This window comes from Eubalaena glacialis, chromosome 3 (genome assembly GCF_028564815.1).
Source record: "Eubalaena glacialis isolate mEubGla1 chromosome 3, mEubGla1.1.hap2.+ XY, whole genome shotgun sequence".
Lineage (NCBI taxonomy): Eukaryota > Metazoa > Chordata > Mammalia > Artiodactyla > Balaenidae > Eubalaena > Eubalaena glacialis.
The window spans coordinates 95,705,479-95,728,339 of NC_083718.1; the positions used below are offsets into that span (position 1 = coordinate 95,705,479).

Here is a 22,861-nt window from a genome sequence, read left to right on the forward strand (position 1 = left end):
GATGAGAGATGGGTAAACTTTTTCTGTAAAGGGCCAGACGGTAAATATTTAGTTTTTGTGAGCCATAGTCTCTGTCACAACTACCCAACTCTTATAGCATGGAAGCAGCCTTATATAATATATAAACGAACAGGCATGGCTGTATTCTAATAAAATTTTATTTACAAAAACAGTGGGCCAGGTCTGGCCAAAGGTGATCCCTTTAGGTACTTAATTTAGATACTTTGGTGACCCCTGATCTAAAATAAGCTCACAGAAAACTTGGTGACAGCTCACATATGAAGTTAGGAGCCATTGAGAACTCTTAGGTTGCCAATAGTTATGACTACAACAGTTATGTGATTTCCCTAAGAAGTGGAATTCACACGTGGAGAATTAAGTCTGTTGTGTTTGTGATGAGGAGACTGAGGTAAGAAGGACACAGCTAGTCTTATCATCCATTACTCCCTTTAGTTTTATTTCAGCCAGACCATTCATGATTCTCTATATAGATCTTCTCCTTATTTGTTCCTTTGCGTACTTTGTTTCTTTCATCTAAAATATCTCTCTAAAAAAGAAAATAAAACTCTGTGTGAAAATTTAATAAAAATACGTCTCCAAAATAGCTTTGACTGTAGTAGAGGATGAAAGTGAGATTGAATTGAATGTCAACATATGTATTTTATTTTTCACTCAGCTTTTAGAATGATTCCATACCCACTAGAGAAAGGCCATCTATTTTATCCTTATCCCAGCTGCACAGAGACTGCTGATAGAGAGCTATTACCTCGTAAGTAAATATTCAAGTTTTCCTAAACTTAAAATTAGTTGTGAGATTGTTTTTCATAGTATTCTCCCATTTTAAAAGTACCTCTGGTTGAAATTCAGGATGCTGTTTAAATACTATTTTAGCCACTTCTTGGATGTAGTTGCATAATTTAGTTCATTCCTGAATATTTTTTGGGTAAAACCCTGTGCTAGATGCAATGAAGGACACAAAGATTAAAGATATTTAAAAAAAAAAGCAGTCATCTTACAATTAAAGAAGAAATAATACCAATCCTTCACAAACTCTTTTTAAGAAATAAAGGAGGAACACTCCCCAACTCATTCTGTGAGACCAGCATTACCCTGACACCAAAATCAGACAAAAAGCATTACAAGAAAGCTATAGAACGATATCTCTCATGAATATAGACACAAACATCTTCAACAAAATGTTAACAAACTGAATCCACCAACATGTAAAAAGGATTATATTCCATGACCAATTGGGATTTACCTCACAAATGCAAGGTTGCTTTAACATCTGAAAATGTGATAGAATAAAGGATAATAGATGCAGAAAAGCATTTGACAAAAATCTAACACCCATTCATGATAAAAATTCTGAACAAACTGGGAATAAAAGGGAACTTCCTCAACCTGATAAAGAGCATCTATGAAAAACCCACAACTAAGATCATACTTAATGGTGAAAGACTGAATGCTTTCCTGCTAAGATCAGGAACAAGACAAGGGTGTCTGCTTTCTTCTATTCAGCATTGTACTAGAGGTTCTAGTTAATGCCGTCAAGCAAGAAAAAGAAAAGGCATTCATGTTTGAAAGAAAGAAGTAAAACTGTCTTTATTCACAGGTGACATGACCTTCTGTGCAAGAAATCCTAAGAAATCCATAAAAATACTGTTAGGACTAATAAACAAGTTCAGCAAGGTTGCAGGATGTAATTATACAAAACTCAGTCATTTATTTACATACCAGCAATGAACAATCCAAAATGAAAATTAGAAAACAGTTCCAATCACAGTAGCATCAAAAAGAACAAACAATTTAGGAATAAATTGAACAAAAGAAGTGTGAGACTTGTATACTAAAATCCACTAAATACTGCTGAGAAAATCTAAATAAGTTGAGAGACAGTCCACGTTTATGGATTGGAAGACCCAATATTATTTGTATGACAGTTCTCTTCAAATTGATCTATAAATTCAATACAATTCCTACAAGTTGACAAGCCGATCCCAAAACTTATATGGCAAAGTAAAGGACCCAGAACAGTCAAAACAATCTTTACAAAGAAGAGTGAAGTTGGAGGGACTATACTTTCCAGTTTTAAAAAGAGCAGTCAAAGAGTCAGGAGGAGAACCATAAATACATAGGGTTATGATTGCTGAGAGTGTTTTCGTCTAGTTCCTGCTTTCAGGAAGCCAAACTTTTGAAAGAATAGTCTGTACTTTTTGTCTCAGCTGCCTTAGCATCCACTCACTCTTTTTCTCTGTGAGCTGGTAAATTTCTGTTTAATTTTCCTTTTTTTAAATTTAACTGATAGGTAAGTATGCTGAAAGTTATAAACGCTAGTTTCCTCTTATGATATCAATCTATACCACAGTTTTTACAATTCTGGGTCCATTAGAACTGAAGTCTAGGAAGGAAAGTTGCATTTTTACAACAGACTTAATGAGCTGAAAAGTTCAAACAGATAGATAAAAATTTAGGAGAGATTATGGAAGTTGAGTATGCTGATATTTTTCTCCCAGGGTTTTTTATTTTTGAGTATGTTGCACACATCCGTGTATGTGTATGTAGGTGTGTATATGCTTAAATATTTTATTATTTAATCTATTTAACATAACATACGTAGCCTTTATATTTTGTATCTCTACATATATGGGGCTAAGATATATTTGTAAGTTATATATAATATGTATATTATTAAATATATATGTTATATAAATAGTAAATGTTGCAGGCATTCTTTGGGTATAAGAGAGCCACTTGAAACTAGCTTTAAAATAAAGAGAATTTGTTGGAAGAAGACTGGATTATCTCAAGGAACCCAAAGGCAACAATTACAGTTGCACCTCAGAAGAGACTAGAACCAGAAACTAGAAGGCTATCAGGATTTCCAGGAGTCAGTTGTCTGTATATCTCTGTCTCTGACTGCCTTTTTCAGCCTCTCCTATTCTCACTTTCTTTTTTTTTTCATTCCCCAACTCCATCTTTTCTTTGTATGAGCTCTCATTTCTGCTTCTCTCAGTGTATCTGCTTCATTTTTATATCTTAATCTTTGCGGTTCGGCTTTCCCTTCTTAGACACTCATGTAGCCAAACTTGATACCCCCATACAGCTCTAAGTTTACATGTCATCAGTTCAGGCAAATAATACAGAATGAAGAATATCTCAATCCCACTTCTAAAACTTCTGGGAGAGTAAATCACATTTACCAGGTGTTCATCCCTGATCCAGTCAGCTGTGGCGCAGGGACAGGATCGGGTCATGTAAACAAAATTGCCAAAATATCTCATTCCCTCTGCATCTCTCTGCATCACAAAACTGACTTGGGAGTCATCATTTTCTAGGCATGAATGAGATCACTAAGGGAAACTGTAAAGAGTGTGAGAAGTAAACTAAGGGTGAACCATGATGAAAATGTCTAAGGGATGGGTGGCCAATAAGGAGTCAGAAGATTCAGTGAAGGAGTGGTCAGAGAGACAGGACAAGAACCAGAACTAGATATCCTAGAAACTAAAAGGAGGAAAAAATTTCCAAGTGAGGAGGAGTATCCGAGGTATTTAGTAAGATAATTACTGAGAAGAATCCATTGACCTCGGCAATTAGAAGGTCATTAGTGTTAGAAATTTTTCCTTTCCTATTACGGTGGTGATAGTAGGTATTGTTTTTCCATTTTAATGGGAACAAGGATATTTAAGGCAAAGGAACGAATCTTTAATTGCGGAACATCAGTATACAAGAGTGTATTATGTTAGGCTAATACATTTAGCCTAAAATTATGCCCCCGCCTCCAATCGTTACAGAGGTTGCCGATATAAGGCCGTCTTTCATAGTAATGTGAATAAAATCAAGGTTGTTATTGTTATGTATTGTCAGAGCCATAGGCTATAAGAAGAGAGCTTGCTTTTTGGCAGGGCTTTATTATTTCTAGGGTTCTACTCATTTGCAAATTCTAGAAGGTAGGAGAGGAGGGATATTCTGGGGGTTTTAGTTTGATTATATTGTATATTCTTAGAGTATTTTTTCTGTCTCTGACTATGGTAGAATGAACAAATTTTTAATAATGTGGAGTTTTAATACCCAGGAGTACTTAATGTTTTTTGTTTTCAATTCTCCTTCAACCTTGATATGACTTACAGCATTCTGGAATTTGCTTATGAACCTCATAAGTTCAGACTTGAACTATTCCCTTAGTTCACATAGCTATTTAGTTGTCTTTTATGCCTCCTGATAAATTTTTCTCTACAAGCCAGTGATGAAATTTGAACTTTACTTCCAAGGGAGTGTTTCTGTACTAGTCATCCATTATTTTGATGTATTAGCCAAACATTGACTGACAAATGAATCTACAGAAAGCAATCCAAAAAGAAATAATTGGATCTCTCCTACAGTATAAAAATTTCACATTTTAGAAAATTATCCTGTTAAAGCTATATAGTTTTCTACCTTATAAAATAGGAATAATACTATCTATCTCCTAGGGTTATTGAAAAAAATTAAACTAATATAAATTAAAGCACTTTGTGAGCCACAAAATGCTACAGTTTAATTAATATTATTAATTGTGCTGTCTCTCACACGAAAGCAATTATAGTAACCATTGGCACATATAAGTATTTGTTCCCTGTCTTTGCAAATATGGTTTGTATCTTTTGATTTGCTGGAAGAAGTTGGCCTCTAATGGCTGAGGGACAGAGCAGGAGGAACTGCTGCTTTTTTGGGTGCTGAAAGCACAATGTTGTCCACAGCTTCTAATGTTTCTAATTTAAAAAAATTCAGACTTGGTGTGCTTTTACTTTAAACATGACTCAAGGCTCTGGAAATTTTCTGGATTTTTAATGAGTTTGCTTTTTGGTATATACTTTCTGAAGATAGTATAAGACATAAAAAAAATTCCTGGCTACTGAAGGAAACTTAGGTGTAATCTTCCCTGTGAATCATTATGTTTTAAAAAGTTAAATTTATAGCTGACCTCGATTCAGCACTGAATTAGTCATTCCTTACTTATGCAGGATATTACATCAGGAATTCCTAGGTTTGTGTCCAACCCTGAGCAGTCAACTGAAGTCCCAGAATAACTCTCAGTTTAACAGACATTTATTGAGTACCAACTGTCTGCCAGTCATTGTAGTAGGCTCCTCTCAGCATTGTTATTCAAGTATTTTCAAATTTCAAATAACATAAAACTACCTGAATACTATTGGTAATGAAATATCCAATCATTAGAAAAATAATACCTGAGTAAATGTGCGAATGTGGTAAAATAAGACAAGGGACTCCATTTATGTTCAGAATCCTAGGGCTTTGGTGTTCTGGTTAGATTTTTACAGTGCTCAATGAAATGCCACATATAGGACACTTATTAATAACTGGGTAAAATTGTTAACTGATTGTTCTGGTAAATCTCCAACCACACGTCTGTCTCTTGATCTCTATACTTACCTCTGAGCTCCCAAAGATCAAAATTATAACAACACCTTTATAAAGGGCTTATAGTATTCATCATAACAACTCCATAGCAACTACTAGAGGGTTTAGCAACTTATTCAAGATCACACAGCTAATAAGTGACAAAGCTCTTTTTCAAAACCACCTCAGCATGACTACAATTACTGTTCTTTCCCACAGTGCCATCCTATTCCCAGTTCCCGACAGTCGTCTGGCTATGTAGGTGTGCTGTTGATGCTAGAGAAAATAATGGATAATAATTTCCTTCTCCCTTGCTTGACCAGAGACTTCTTGTTCTTTTTTTAAAAAACATTTTCCTTTTTAGTTTTTATACATGGATTTCATTTGAAAATATTAAAACTGGCTTACACTGTATTCTGAAATAAAATCCATTTCTGTCTTTTCTCCCTTGCAGCGTTTCATCATGTTTCTGTTTACCCAAAGAAGGAGCTTCCTTTTTTCATTCATTTCACAGCAGGACTGTGTTCTTCTACAGCAATGATAGCTCTTCTCACACACCAGTTTCCTGAAATCATGGGTGTTTTTGCTAAAGCTGTAAGTATGATCTCAAGGACTTGTGCAGAGTATTTGTAAAACACACAAGAAACCATCTCTGATCTGTTTGTGCTAAACCAGCTGAGCAGTGAAGATATTTGTTATAGTAAATTACAGGAATTGATTTGTAAAGTTGCTGCCATAAATATGTCAAACATAAGATTTTGGTGATTTGAGCTGTATTTTTGTTGCTTAGAAGTTTAGAGAATACAATGGCATAACATTATAAAGTTGGTCTTTGTAGATCACTTTTGGTGGTAAGCATAGCCCTTGTTACTAGCTAAAGAATAATCCACCCCTTTTAAATGCATTTTCTTTGGCATTTAAAAAAAATCCCTTGTTTTGTACAGAAGCCTTTTGATTTTTCCATTTAAATGAAATCATTAGTTCTCAGGATTTGGTGAATGTTAAATTCAAGAGTGCAACTAGGATGAAGAATAAGTAGGTAAGTTGGGACAGTTGTGACATTTGCCCTGGGTTCAGAATGTGCCTCTTTACTCAAAATTTCTCCCTGTTTTTATATCTACATGTTCTTATTGATCTCCCAACCTTGGGTGCAGAACCATGTACAGACCTTTATTTTTATTTTTACCCTTTAGTTTTGAACTGCTTCCCCATTTCTGGACCCAGGTCCAGAAAGTATTTGAGGACTGATATTGAGAGAGTATCCCATGATTATTTACTTTTCTACATAAACCTGTTAATTAATGTCACTGGCTCAAAGCAAAATTACCAAAGATAAGTCCCTGTAAGTCTCCAAGCCTTTTAAAAAATGTGTCTTGTATATCTTTGTATTTTTACCAACTGATAAGAATTCAAACCCAAAAAGAAAATGTTAATTCATTATATTTCCAAATAGAAAAGCACTGAGAACCATAGAAATACTAGGCCTTACTTGGTAACGTAATTTCTATATTTTTGTCTATGTGCCTCCATTCTAACTCCCTGTTTCCTCACACTTTCTTTTCCTGCATTAAGAGTTTATTTTGTGCCTTAAAGATTAGTTGGTTTTCTTCTGACACCAGTAGTAAGAGCACTGGTTTCTCTTTTTCCCTGAAGGTCAACTGTATAATGGGTTAAGTTGCCACTGGCTGTAGGCCTAGGAGTCTGAGACTACACTTGATTCTGGGTTAGGCTTCAAGAGGGATGACTTTTTACTGTTGTTCAGGGAGCATAGATATTTGGGTTGGAAACTGACTCTTCTGCTTCCTTTTAGTATAAGAAGAAAGCTTAGTGATCATACCATAACTCTGTTGCTTGCAATGGTGCTGACTGGGGAGCGAGTGTGTCTCAAACTGAAATGACTTCACAGTGTAATCTGGCATGGAAAAAAATGGACTAAACAGAGAATCTTGTCAATTTAACAACCGGAAAAAAATATGCAGCTGTGTATTTGAGATCACAGGAAAGCAATGGGAGAGATGGTCCTTGGGTTTCTCTCAGGGCAGTGGGAAGGAGGTAAAACAGAGAGAGGAGGAAGATCTAGAATCTGGAGTAAAGATGTAGTCATTGTTAGTAGTGTACTTCCATGAGGTACTGGCTAAAATTAATGTGGAGTGTACTCACTGTTTGCTCTATTCATCAGTGTTAGTATATATATAGTGTCTGCCTTTACCTAAGAGATCTCTGATACACCCGAAGAGCCTTTAAGATTGCATAGCACAAGCTCCTAGCAGTGTCCGAGAATGAATAATTATACATTTGAAAGTGGAAGCTTCTTTTTTAGACCAAAAGTTATTAATTTACTGTGATTCTAGTTGATTAACAATAAACAGGCATTTGTTTACTATCTTTTGGTATTTGTTGGTAGTGTATAGTGTTTAAAATGTGCCTGACAGCAAACTTTTACAGCCACGTTTTATCCCTGTGGCCTTTACATGTACATTTTAAATTCCTAAAAGTTAAGTTTTTACTGAAAGTACCTGCAGACCGATATTTGTTATGCAGCAGTTCCAAGGGCAGTTTCCATTTAAGAATTAATGGGAAATGATTATAGTATAGGCAGGCTCCAGCTTATAAACTCAATATACAAATACCTCAACAGACAGACAGCAAGAAAACTAGAGGCTCAAATTCTGCTTCTTCACCACTTAATATAGTGTGGTCTCTGCCCCAGGAGCATTACCATCACCCAGGAAATTGTTAGAAATGCAGAACCACAGGCACCACTCCAGCCCTCCTGAATCTGCATTTTAACAAGATCCTCAGGTGATCCTATGTACACATTTAAAACTTGAGAAGTCCTGCTTTGCTCTACCCGCAATAGGAAGAATTTAGAATTCCTGGATAGTGCCACCTTATCAAGGTGGAGAAGGGGTAGGATTGTAGAGTCGTTATGAACGTAGGCTCTGGAGCCAGACTGCTTTGCTTTGGATTCCAGCCCTGACACTTATTGGCTGTGCCACCTTGGGTAAGTTGCTTAACCTTCCCCCGCCACCCCACATTGTAAAATGAGAATAGTACTACCTCATGGGTTTTTGTGAGGGTTAAATGAGTTTAAAATTTATCAAGTGTTTAGAACTGTGTCTGCTGACAGTAAAAACTAGGTGTTAGCTGTTGTTGCCATCGTCGTTGTCATCATCATCACCAAAGCGCAGCTATAGTGGGAAACCCTACCCCCTTCATGTTTGGAGGAGCCATGTTCTACTAGTAAACTCAAAATGCATTTTTCCATAGAAATGGTGGTTAAGTATCATTTAAACAATACTATTAGTACTATACTTCTGGTACATTATGTGTACCAGAAAGTGGAGAAATGTTTCAAATTCTAGGCACTAGGCACTAGCAAAGTGCCTTATAGAGCAGAACCAATTGATAAGTTGCAAATTACCTGTGTTAAAATTTTCAGTTAGGTCAGATATTTGATAGCCAAGTACAGTATCAATGAAGTACAGAAATCAATGAAGAATCTTTGAAACATATTTGTTCTTCTATTTAGTAAGGCAAAGCAATTTAAGAAAATTTCCTAAGTTCCTTCCATTGTTGCCATTGTCTCTTCCTCATCTAGTATCTTTTTGTATTAGCTCACATGCTAGAGTAAATTCAGTTTGAATTTGTTAAAATGCATTTGTTACAAAAATTGCCTTTTTGTGAAGCAAGGCACTAGGGATTAATGATTTTTAATAATCCTCACTGAACATCAGGTTTAGATAAATGGAAGGGAATGCACTAGAATGGTCAGTGGTTTTAGTGCCCCTTCTTCTTTTGCATGATATTAAGCTATATGGAAGAAGACTTCATTTTCAGCAAGTTAGGACTTTTTCCTGATTTTTCTCCTCGCCGGACATTAGACATAGTGCAATGAAAAAAAAAATTGTATAAATCCCTGGAGATGTGGAATGTGCTGATATCAGAGCTGATATTCTCTAAGACCAGAATTCCTGAAAAAGGAAAAATTGCTTTTAAGTGGTAGGTCACTTTCTCACCTGCTTTGAAGCCTGCCGGGTTAAATATGAGAGTTCAAAGTAAGGGTAGCCAGCAAACCAATGAACTGGAATCTGATTCTGCTTATCTGAAAGGCGCTTCTTTATTTAAGAGCAGCACTGCCCTCTCCTTAGAGAACCAATCTTCATCTACTCTGGCCTCTTTCATTTCTATCTTGCAAGAAAAGCTTTCTTCTTAGTAAGTCTTGGGAGGGCATATTACAACAGTGAAAAGACTGAAGATGGTCTTTGGGAATTTCATTAACTTACTGATAAATTCAGGCTTCTGGCATGTGACTTTTTAGTGCTTTGAATTCACAAGTGTGTTTGAATATAAAAATCCCTAGTTGCGTTTTAACTAAATGGGGCAGCCTTTGCAATGTTGGCAGAAAAGATGTTAAGGGTAAAGACAGAAATCAGGAAGATTCCCAAATAAATTGTTTGTTTCACTAAGGCAAAACTTGGTTAAAATTTGTTTCACTGAACACATATTGTAGCTGTGCTGGGGTGGGAATGGGCCCAGTTTCCACATATTTCTACTAATCTTTATGTGGGAAAATGTGGTTAGACATGCCAGTGATGAATTTCTGAGCAACTCATAATTGGCTGGCTCCACTGTAACTAGGGCCTAACAATCTGCTTGATTAATTCTTTAAGTACTACATTAGCCAAGTTTGCATGATTTCCAAAGATATAGAAGGTCAGATGTTATACTAACAAAAGACCTCTCTACAGAATGTCTCACTGGGATTTCTTCAGTCCCTTCCCAAAAATAATTAACATTTTTCTCCCCAGATTAAATTTTAAAAAATAATAAGCAGATATAAATGCTTATTGTCTTTTACTGAACAGTGACCAGAACTTTTGAGAAGGTTTGTCCACAATTATCATTTTTTGCAGGGCAAAGATTGTCTTCATAACTAGGGGAGTTGATAGACAATTGTAACCATATATTGATATATACCAGTAGAAAAAATATATATATATATTAATTTAATTTATTTTATTTATTTATTTTTGACTACATTGGGTCTTCGTTGCTGCGCGTGGGCTTTCTCTGGTTGGGGCGAGTGGGGGATACTCTTCGTTGTGGTGCATGGGCTTCTCATTGCGGTGGCTTCTCTTGTTGCGGAGCACGGACTCTAGGCGTGTGGGCTTCAGTAGTTGTGGCGTGCAGGCTCAGTAGTTGTGGCTTGCAGGCTCTAGAGCGCAGGCTCAGTAGTTGTGGCACACGGGCTTAGTTGCTCCGCAGCATGTGGGATCTTCCCAGACCAGGGCTCGAACCTGTGTCCCCTGCATTGGCAGGCAGATTCTTAACCACTGAGCCACCAGGGAAGCCCGAAAAAAAATATTTTTAAAGGTTCCTAATTTTCCATTGTCATAACCAGTGATGTGAAATCTGTTCATAGGTAAAAGATTTTTTTATATTCTTCATCTGACTTTATTACTGCTAAAAACCTATGAGAGTTGCATTCTTCTTTATTAAATACATAAGGCCCCATTTAGAAATTAAACTGACAATTAAAATGTTGCTTTACTTTTTTTGAAAATGGATTATTTTCAAGAACTAATATGGTTTTAAAAACATTCTGAATTGTAACTAAACTTAAATTCCTGTAAAATACTCTTCTATAACCATGCTGTTTCCACAATAATAGAGCTGAGGTATTTCCCAGAGAGTGTCCTGATAATAAAATGAGCCTATTGTGACAGGTCAAAAATTTTAAATGTTTACACTTTTGTTCCGTTGTTAGTGCTGCTGAAGTCTTTATTTGGGCAGTCTGGCATATTCCAATTTTGATTTTCTGAATTAACTGGGATATTTGTAGCAAGAGAGAAGTTGTTCTCTACTTTTTATAAGGGTAATTTCTCATGCTTCATCCTCATTGTTCTCCTTCAAAAAGAACCAGAATGAGAAATTTATGAAATTGCTAATGTTCTTCTTTATCCAAATTTTCTAAGTACTGAACTCTTCAAAGGCAAAAATAATAATAATAATAATAATAAAAGTTAGGGCAATGCACTTTTTAATGCATGTCTGTATCCCTTCCCCAGGATTTAATTCAGTTTTGAAGTTTGTGGAAAGCACCCTCTTTCCCTATTAAACATGTGCTTGACAAGTATGAAGTTCACAAAAGCTCTCCCTGAATTTATTTGGCAGTATTTAATCATCTTTTCCCCCCTCAAAGTGAAAGTCTCAGTGCCAAAGTCTAAGATATCCTGTCACTAATTTCTACTAATATAATTATTGTTAATTATTAGCACTTGAGGCAAATGGACTGCATAGCAGTTTTTAGAAGAGCTGTGCCCAGATATTGATGTAAATCACTCATTCCAAACCCATTACACTAGTGGTATTAGAATTCATATTAGGAAACCTACTGGGTTTTGTTTTAGAAAACATCTTTGTGTTTTGCAGACCCAGCATAATCCTCTAAATGGAGAGAATAATGGGTACAGAGGAAAATTTAAATCGCAAGGAATAGTTATTTTGGCTTTTTTCTTGAGTGGAATTTTGCTCCTTCCCCCACCAATCAAATTTCTAATGCTCAAAAGAACTAAATTAGTGCAACTACTTAATATATTACAATTCTAAACCAAGAGTAACATGGACTTCATTAGTTTTCTTTTTTTAAGAGTTTATACTTACACTGTCATTTATTCTTACCAGAAACATTGGAGGACAGACTATGATCTTCCAATGTAATAGATGAGGAAGTTTGAGCCGTTAAAGATAAGAGAGTTCCTTGAAATCACACAATAGATAGCCCTTTAGTCATATATATGCTTGGTTTCAAAAATATGTCACCTTACAACGTATACTAAAACAAGTACAAAAGAATAAATTTCAAACCAAATATAGTAATGCTGAGGGAATATAGACTGATGGAGTGATGATAGTAAATTGGCTTTGCTAGTGTCTTCCCATAGGAGATGAATTTGGAGAAGAGTTTTAAATAAAGAGGCAATGTGGATTGTCAGAAAATAGAAAAGGCACTTAGATTGCAGAAGTGCTTAACTGCAAAGGTAGAAGTAGACAAATAAGCTACCTGGAAATTCTTCATAGTATAAGCCTATTTGATGAACTCTGATGTTTTAAAATAAAGAATGCACATTTGCTTTTCTGTCTTCAAACTGATTCACTTTAATTTCATTCCTGTTCTGGCTAGTAAACCACTTAAGAAAGAACACTGTTTGATCATTTATATCACATACTCACACAACTGTATAAAGAACTTCAGTCTTTCTAACTGTCTGAAATGTGCAGTAATACTGAAGAAACAGTAGGCACTCATTTGTAGTGATTCAGAGGGAATTTAATTAACTCTTTGAAATGGTAAAAAAAAAAAAGTCTTAATATAAACTACAAATCTATATCTTATGTTTCAACATCACTCTTCTTTCAAAATCAAAGGTGAAGTTTGTGAAGGACTGTGAGGGGAAGTTTAACTGAACAGAATAAACTTTTGGTCTAAAATAACATAACTCGTTGGGCTTTTTTGTTTGTTTTGTTTTGTTTTGCTAAAGTGGGATTTTTAGGTAGCAGATGTACTTCTAGCAGTTGTAACAATACATCGGAAACTTCGATGTGTTCCTTAATGTCAATGAGGCCTCAATGAAAGATTGGGTGTTAATGGTATTCTATCTGAATTTGAGGAAAAAATAATCTCTCTTAGTTCTGTAATAATATTAAGATTGCCTTATGTCCATCTCGACAGCCAGCTTCAAGAAAAGAAATTATTTGGGCTTCAGGTGATGCTCAACAAAATTAAGAGAACTGATATTCAGAGAATTCAGACCGCATAATCACCCTTTAACCTCATCCTGTAATTTCAAGCGTTCTGGAAATGAAATGTATATGTACTATTCAAAGTGTAGAAAAGAGCTATATTCCCATTGAGCACTCTTGCATATTACAAATAGGATATACAGAGAAAGACGCAGTTTGGGGAAGAATTTAAGAAAGGAACATACTCTCATACTCTTTGTTAGGAACATGCCAGCTCTTGTTTTCATCTATTCAGTATGCTGGAGTCCCAGTTTCTTTCTGATGCCAGAGTTCAAGCTTTTACTCCCAGGTAGCAGCAGGTTTACAATTAAATTTTAATCCCTCAGTGTTGTTAAACTCCTACCTAGAGTATAGCCACAACTATTCTTGGCAGACAAATACACTGCTGTTTTTCCTTCAGTCACAGTGAGATAGAAGAATGTTCTCTGGTTGGGGCGTGGATGAAGGCACTTTACTAATCTTATACATAATTCATCCTTGGTTGCTGGGGATTCAAAGTTGAAACTCTGCCCTCTGATAAAATTCAGATGGATTTTTTATTTACTTGACTGTGATCCCTTTGGGATTTAGTCCTTATTGGGAGCCCAGGGATTCTAATTCAACAAAGCCCTAGCTTTGTAGACTTTTCTTATTAATTTGCTCTTGGTGTATTTTAGCTTTTATAATACTGACTCTAAAAAAATCCAAAACCAAAAACCTGCACTAGAACATGCAGTTCAGAATCCTGGATACCCTGAAAAGATTCTTGTTTCAGTACTGGCTTATTGATTGAAAAGACTCCAGTAGGGCTTATCTTAATTTGTTTTCAAAGTTTAGTTTTTAAAGAGCCTCAGCATTTAAAAATATGTTAACTATTATTCTTTAACATGCTGTAGTATGGTAATGATTATCCTGTAAAATACTGTAAGTTCTTGATGTTTGAATTCATTATATTCAGATGTTACTACTAATGAATTTGTTTGTTCATCATTCATTCATTCATTCAAGGAGCAGATATTTATTGGGCACCTTTATGAACTATAAAATGCAATCCCTGTTCACAAATAACTCATAGTCTATTGGTAGAGGGTTTAAGGTAGGCAAGACATGTATTAGTGTAAGACAGAGGCTACTGCCATAACAGTAGATTAGGTCATCCTTGCAGATTTATTCATTTGACTAGAAGTGACTGATGAGTTCTTTTCACATGCCTCACATAAGATTTAGTGACCCAAAAAAGTCAATCTAGACTGATAGAGGCTTTTTCCTTTCAGTCAAACAAGAGGAAATAGAAGGAGGTCTCTTTATTTTATTCTTTTTCAGATATCAGACATGAAAGACTTTCATCTTTACACATAAATGATGAAGTTTGTGTTTTTGTAAACAGCAGTATTCATTATGTTCATCTGAATAGTTTAGAATTTATTAAAAAATGAAGTGCTCCACAACTCAAGATTGAAATAAGAAATGTCACCCCTCAGATTCATATAGTAGCTGCCATAAGACTAAAGCCTACTATACTCATTCATTTTTATCTTTGTCTTTTATATCCTCTCATTCCTAATAATGACAGATTAATAAGGGCTAAGGACCATCCTGGTTTAGAAAATGAAAGTGTGATGTCAGAAGCAGAATAGGACAGCAAAGAGTTAGGACTAAAATCATGTACTTCTGTGGACATGTGAGAAAGAAAGGGAAAGAACCACTCAGAATTTCCCAGAGCCCACTGTTCATGTCAAAGCTGTACCCTGCAGTGACTGATTCTGAAAATATATCAGGTTAATTAAGAAAAATAATAAAAGGATATTGGATTAAGGTACTAAAATAAGCTGCCTTTTCCCTCTCTTCCAAGCTGAATTTTGCTGATCAATTCTGAATCCTGGATAATTCTACATTTTTACAGGGGGAACTGCCAAGATTTTCTCTCTAAACAACTGAAAAAGATTTCCTGTCTTTATTAGGCTCAGTCAAGTATACGTACTGACTGGATCATTGGGGATATGACCTTGAAATACATATTAAAATATTTTTAAAAAATAGGTACAGAACCTGTCCTTGGGGAATTTATACTGTTAGGCATGTAATCATTAGATATGGTAAAATGATGAAAGTATATTTAGTAGAAGAGTAGGCCCAAGGCTGTACTAGAGGGTCGAAGAATATACTGATTTAACTCATTGTGGCAGCAGAAGAAAGAAAGTGGGATGATTTGAACACAGACTTACAGGCAGAAGACCGCAGATCAGGCTCTGGAGTTAACTGGTAATTGTTACTTCTCTAGCAATTTATCTGAGCTTGCTATATTTTCTGGAATAAGTGGAAATTATTATTCTTTGGGTAGATGAACAGAACATATATCTCCAAATAATGAATTAGATGCATGATGCTGTCTTCCATTTCAGAAGTCTGATTAGTAACATGCTGGTAAGGAGGCACATTCATATTTCTGGGTTGTGAGGAGCCCACTCTCATCCATTCACCTGTGTTCCCGTTTATACTAGGCTGTGTCTGCTAACATTAGGTCTCTAAAGAAAGACTTAGGTAAACTCCAGACCCCCTAAGTTCCTGTGAACTACCTCCTACTCCCATAGGACTTCAACAAAGATAATGAACAATGTTTTTTTAACTTTTATCTTTCACATGGCATTTAGAGTAATGATACCTCATTTGGTCTCAAGCTCCATATTGAATTATTTTTTTAAAAATTGCTTTGGAGCAGTAACTTTTCCCTGGTTGCTTAACCAGTCATACAAGTTGAGACTTCTGTCTCTATGCCTGTTTTATAATAGCTGCTCTGGGAGAACAGATGAAAAATAATAAGTTAGTAAGATATTTTATGAGTATTGAGATCCCTTCCATTCAGAAATGTAAATAAAATAACCAGCATGAGCAATCAGCTTATGTCAGATTCCATGGGTTTATGTTACATAGGGAAATTATAGTGCAACCTGAAACATGCTTCTTAATGAATTCATAGTGGTGTCACAGTTGAATGTAAACCCTTGAGCTTTTCTATTGTGAAGGGTTTCAGAAATCACCTTTTATAAACTGCCTAGGGGAGGAGGAAAAAACCAAGATGATACCAACAAATGCTATCACTTAAATGGTTGCCTCCCTTCCAGCACTAACTAAATTGTGCCAGTTAAGTAAAGCAGAAATTTAAGATACTGCTCACCTTTTGGCTTATTCAATGTTCATAAATATAATTTATATATATACATACATGTATAAACACATATATGTATATATACACACACACATACATTTCAATATTCTGTTTCTGAAAGTGGCACCAGGAAAATGCCGTGGAAGAACAGGGTTGCCCTTGCAGTTTTTGTCATCAGAGGTTAGGAAAGTTCAGTTAGGAAACTTGGCAGAAGCCCGATAAATAGCTCTGTTTTTACCTCCAACAAGTGCAAGAAGCCAGAGACCTAATTCGAAGTTTATGAAATCGGAATTTGTATCTTGTCTTTGGCTGTTGTTCTAGCACCCTGTAGTACACCAGAACTATCCTCTCACTTATTAGTAAACTGATTTTGCAGTCCCTAAAGCTCTTTCATAGCTCTCTTCCTATTCAGTATGACCGCAGCTACGGTGAATGTGCTAGCCTCAAAAGTCCAGTATGCCAAACAGGATATAGGGGACCAGTCAAGTTTTAAGTTTGAGAGTCAGGGAAAGAAACATGTATTTTCTATTTTAAAGAATTCCTTTTTTACATTCTAATTTCTTAAGAGTTTGGCTTGATTTGTGTCAGGTTCTAGGCCCATAAGCCTACATTAATGCATCACAGTTCTGGATAGGATATTTGATATCTCTTATTTACCCCAGAATCTCAAATGATAGGGAACTGTGATTAATGATACTTAGCATTTTGTGGGTTTTACAGTGTAGCTCTCTTCTAGTCCCAGTATCTGTAACAAATGGACTCATCCTTGTGTTTTCCCATAGGTGCCTTGGTGTTTACTGACATAGATCAAGATGCTGTGTGGCTCTATAGGGGACTCTGAGCCATTTGACAGTCTGGGCACATGCAGTCACCTCACATTATTTAAGCCCTGATCTCAGCATTCTAATTTCTCTGTATTCTCCAGTGTATATAATATGTACTTGCTTGAAATTCCTTATATATTGCCTGCACATTCTTGCTTCTAAGTTTCAGCATAAACCAGTTCCTTCTATTTAGAATGCCTTCCTCTGTCCGCTCTCAACCAGGACATTCCTTATCTTTTAAAAATCCAGCTCAAAAGCCACGTCCTATAGAAAGCCTGATTAATCTCATTCACCTGATTCCTTTATTCTGAGACTTCTGTTTCTCAGTGTTAAACTGTTTTGTCTCTTTGTAATTATTGCTTCTGTACATTGTCACCCAGCAAACATAACAGTTCTAGGAATGATGATCCTCCTGCATCCCCATCTTTGTTACACACAAACATTTTGAAGGCCTACTGACAACCTTTTCAATTTCCCCTGAGTTCTCGTCCACCTTCCATACCCTTTCCCTTTATTCATAGTTACATTCCTGGAGAAACGGGGCATGTGTTCAGGGTTTGGCCTCCACCTTAGCATGTGTATGGCAGCCTGCTGAATAGGTCCCTACAATTGGGCAGGATTTAACCCTTTGGTTTGACAGTCTCTGCATTCTATTCAGACACCTTCAAGAAGTAGACATGAGACCAGGAGTAGAGAAATTTCCACTGAAAGCTCAGTTAGCTTTTTATACAAGACGTCTGAAGCTGCTGTTGTCAGCAGCTCACTCGACACTCTCCTGCTCTGCCTCTTTTCCAGGAGTCAGGGTTAGTTTAAGAAAAAGCCTCTTGCTAGAAGCCATGACCTCGTACTTTTATCCCCTCCATCTGGTGTGCGGCCTCATGGGGCTGTGCTGCTATGCAGGAGGTGAGCAGTGGAATTCTTTAGATGATGACTTCTGAGCCCACATGCGGAGGCAGTGGGGGTGGGAAGCAAGGAGAACAGTGAGAGCCAAGATCGATGGACCAAAAAGTAAGGTTTGCTCTGGGAGAAATCCTAACTATAGGTAGACTGTTTTCATGAGGTGTTCTTCCCCTAGCTCAAATTGGGGCCCAGGTCAGGGAGCTGTAGCATCCCAGATCTATGATTGATGAACATGGTGTTCCTGCAGTTTTCCTTTCTGCCTTCACAGTTGGGGTTCAGGAGTGGGATAGGTAGGATATGTGAGGGCTTATGCTGTCTCTAATGGAATGCATTCCAGGGTTGAACAGGGAAGGGTTCCCCTTACACACATCATCTCTTGGAGCTGCTTTGTCTCACTGTCTCGGACCTAAACAGAAGTCCAGATTTTGAATGAGGGTGGGAGGAGGGGTTGAGAGCAGCAAAAGTTTTTGATCAAGTGAAAATCTGCTGTCTGCCTCATCTTGCACGGGTTTCTCTGCAGGGTAGATACTCCTTGCCTTGGTGTAGATAAATAGCTTGTCTTGGCTAGAGGTCCCAGGACTTTTACTAGGCTGTGAGTAGGCATCTGGCCTGGGATAGGACAGTTTTTTTTTTAAGCACTCTCATTCCCTGTTCTTACTTTCCTAGCCCAGGAGTTGACAGCATTTTTAAAAAGATTGAACTCTCAAAGGAAATTCTAATACATACTTTAAAAGCCCAAAGCTTTAATAACTTCCTCTCATGGCTTCTCATGACTACTTCTGCTCTGTCTACACATTTAGCATCCCTTTAAAAGGACTAGATAAAACTAAAACAAAAATTTAACTGTTAATCTGAAAAAGAAAAAAGGAATAGAAAGAATTAGGAACCAGAGCTGATTAAACATGGACCACTAAATGTAGTATAGTGATCGTTTGGTGGTGGTGGTATTAGTGGCAGAAATGGCAAAAAGGGGGTGCATTGATGAGGTTAAGGAAGGCCTAAGCTGTTCCTTTTGTAAATTCTGTTCATGTATACTCTCCTAGGATATTTTGTATCAATTTCTGTCCTAAAGGTGCTGGGATTCTTGTGCCTCCAGCCCTAGGCACCCTCAGTCTTTGAGGAGAACACACAGGATTTGAAGTCAGAAGCCCTTGGTTTGAGTTCTGGCTGAGCCACTCAATATCCACAGGACTTTGGACAAATCACAGAGCCTCTCTCAACAGCACCTGTACAATGAGCGTAATTCCTATCACAGGGTTGGTGAGACAATTACATATAAGCTAAAGTGTTTATACATGAAAAACCTTTTTATAAATATCACAGTTATTCTTGGGGAAGCCCCACCTTGAAAGTTGTCAAATAGAACAGCTGTGGATTAAACTATCTTTCTTATTCACTCAGCTTAGCTTTTCTGTTTGGTCAAGTCTGCTTACTGGGGTTGATGGTGTTGAAGTAAAGTCACCCAATTTTGGCTTCTTTTGGCCAAAGAGAGAGAACTCCCATGCCCAGCTGCTCTATCCATAGACTCGTAGGCAGAATGGAAGTGAGCAAAGGCAAATTTTAAGCCAGAACACTTCAGAGTTAGGGGACAAAAGGGAGAATGCTTACCTTGCTTTCTCAAATCCAGGATGACTAAAACATCTTAAGTAAATGAGGAAGGACCACGAAGTTGCTCAGAGATCATTTAAGCCATAAATGGGAAGCGGAAAAACGTACCTATACCCTCTCTTTTATCACTTTGACCTTTGGGGTCAGGGACAGGTATATTACTGACACCCCACTGGCCGTTACCTGAAACCTGCCAATCACCAGCTTCTGGGAAAGCTCAGTCTAGTGCAGCAACTGTGACATATTTACCCTAGTAAAGCCACTGCTTGCTCCCCTCTAGTGCCTTTCTCTTGTGGAGATCATCTCTGGAACCTAAAGCTATCCTGTTTTCTAACCTAGTAAGAGTTAAAAACAACAACAGGTGATGAGCAGGAGGCCTGATAATCATACCTCGTGCAGTCACAGGAGACTGCCCTATCATTGATAGCATGTAGGACACGAATTGCACTCTCTCCAGCGTGAACCAGCCATGAGAAGTTCTACAGTCTCAGCCACTCTGCCTGGGTGGGAATTGTCCACTGTTGATCTCTTCTCTCCATACCCTTTCTGTATCCTTCCCCTGCCACCTCCCAGAGGGGTGCCAGTCCCCAAACCAACAGCTGCCTGCATGTTGATAATTTTATAATATTCCTTGGTTATAGCTGAACCCCTGTTATTGGTATGAGTTTTGAAGTGTTTGAAATCTAGTTGCTTTTTTCTTTTTTTTTTTTTTTTGTTGGGGAGAAGGAGGATGACTAGAACCCATATGCAGCCTGAGATATTTGTGTATATATATCCTCACGGTTGTGCACAGGCTGATAGGGAGGGCGGAGTGAAAAGGAAACATCTCTTTCTTGTTTTCCAACATTGCTTCAAAGATGCCCAACCCCCATAGTAGCAGGCAGTTCCCAAGTGGAGGGTGGGGGCAGAGGCCTCCACCAAGGCCATCAATAACCAGGTGTGAGCTACAGGTCTCTGCGTAATGTGAAGCTCTCCCGTATTTCATTTCTGAACCAGGGGGCGGCTCTGCAGGATTGCTTACGGAGAGCTCTGTGTCTGGCACCTCTCTCCACAAGGCCCAGGCGCCCAGGGTCCCACCGACCTTCCCAGGAATGCATTACATTGTTCTCTGGTGCTGTAATTTGGCTGCAGGAGCTAGGCCTCCCGGGGATGAGAAACATACTCTCCCTACTCTCCCTGCTTTCCTCCCTTGGGTTTCTGCCCTGTGACCACTGAGGGCATTTAAATGAAACCTCAGAAAGACTGAGGGAAAAAAAATCCTTGTTATCTTTCTTATATTAAGCCATGGAGAAATCAAGGTCCTGAGTGGGTCTGAGAATTTGGCGAAGGACTTAGTGGTTGGTGTGCTTGCTAAGGGAGGTGAGAGAAAGGGAAGAAATTACTCTCTGTAACAGGGAGGAAGAAGACTGAGGCAGTGAGTGGTCAGGATTCAGACCTACAAGACTTTGCAGACAGACCCTCAGGGCCAGGCAATGTTTGATTCTTTTAAATAATCTGAAGTCCCTGATTTCATTTTTCTAGCATCACTCTAAGGAAGAGTATGGATTCATGCTATTATTCAAGGCCAGCAATAATACAAGTTGGCTTTTATCTGCAGGACTATGTTAAGGCTGGCATTCTTACTTTTACATAAGAGAAATTGGCTATAGGCTGTGAAGCTGAGGTACTTAAGTCTTGTGCCTTCTCTAAAAGATTCTAAGATCCTTAAAGGATAATGTCTTTTAACTTAATTTGTATCCAAATAGCATTTTCTGCAATGCATTATACATAAATATTAAAAGCTAAAAGAAATGAAGACCAACAGGAAGGAGTGAAACAGAGGTGGCAGGCTAAGAGACTGCTGATCTGAGGAACAGGCCTCTATTGAACAGAGGAGAGATGGGCAAGGGGGAGATTAGAGGCAGTGAGTGAGTAGCAGCAGAACTCAATGGGGCCCTGACTGCACCAAATAAAGTTCTCGTTTTGCTGCTTGTTCCACATAAATTAGTTTCTGTTTGTATAGTGCAGAATGGACGCCAGTTGTGTAAAGCCAGTCGGAATGCAGAGGCAAGCTAAGGAATAAGAGGAAAAATTAATTACTTGGCCATTATTCTTTTTTGGAGCCACATAGCCTCTGTAATGGGGCTTACATGGACCTCTTTTCTCTCACTATCCACCTCACTCTTCAGACCTCTCACTCTCTGGACAGCTTGCTGTTCTCTTAACCATTTATAGGAAATTGCAAAACTTGGTCTTTATGAACTAGAACTTGGAGCCCAGGGAAAAGCACAGAGCAGTATGAGATGCCAGAAGAGGCCCGCTTCCTTCCACAGGGTAAGAACCAAAAAAGAATAAGATAATAGAACACAGGTAGATTTAGCTCAGGTTGATTTGCCATGGAAGGCCTAGGCTATCATTTATGTGGTAACCTGGATAACCTTGTGAGAGCTGAAGCTAACTGGGACCTGAGAGCTCTTCCCAGTGGCCCAGCATACAAGACAGCACCCTTTTGTAATTCATTCAACTCTATTCTTGAGTTCAGACTGACTATGAGCCCCTTACCCTTCCACTACCTTAGAGCTTTCCTCCTCTTAATCCTAGCTCAAGATGTCAGAAACTCTTCTTTTCCCCTCCCATTTCCCCCCTCCCTAATCCCACCATTGGCTCATCAGTTATCCAGTTGACTCCACTCTGCAAGGAAGACATTCCCCTGGCCTGACTCACTCAGTCCTATTTCTCCACAGGAATCCCCTCACCGCAGACCACAAGGGCCCTGACTAGTTCATGTTTTGTGTTAATGGATGTGAAACTGGAGCAAACCCCCTCACCAAAAGAAAAACCACCCTAAACTCTCCCACATAGGTCTCAGCAGGTTACACAAATATTAGTCCTATCATCCAAATAAATCTGCCCCCACGGCCCAGAGCTATGGCACCCCCATCCTCTTGCTGCCTGTGCGCAGTAAAGCTGCTCCACAAACATGTGAGGACCCCAAGGGGTGCTGGAGAGGAACTCGGGAAAGGAAAGTGGCCTATATTCAGAACTCTTTATGTAGGCTCCTTAATATACAGCCTGCTGTCAATACCTTATAGTCCTGAACTGAAGATTCTGAGAGAAGTCAGGATGGGCTAGACCAGTTAGAGGCTTTGGTAAGAGGGTCTATTGGCTGGAGTTTGAGGCATAATTAAAACTCAATATC

At 37.9% G+C, this 22,861-nt stretch overlaps 1 protein-coding gene across 6 annotated transcripts in view; it reads left to right on the plus strand.

Moving 5' to 3' along the window:
* Nucleotides 1-22,861, plus strand: part of ST7L (suppression of tumorigenicity 7 like) — an 89,211-nt gene that overhangs the window by 55,445 nt on the left and 10,905 nt on the right. For 3 of the 6 annotated variants that reach the window (XM_061183692.1, XM_061183691.1, XM_061183690.1), the window contains 2 exons: nt 677-769; nt 5,855-6,106. In XM_061183692.1, coding sequence (XP_061039675.1) covers nt 677-769; nt 5,855-6,033 — 272 coding nt within the window. In that variant the 3' untranslated portion in view covers nt 6,034-6,106. Of the gene's footprint in view, nt 1-676; nt 770-5,854; nt 6,107-17,133; nt 17,179-22,861 lie in introns of those variants that run through there. The other 3 variants (XM_061183688.1, XM_061183687.1, XM_061183689.1) reach the window with 3 other exon arrangements.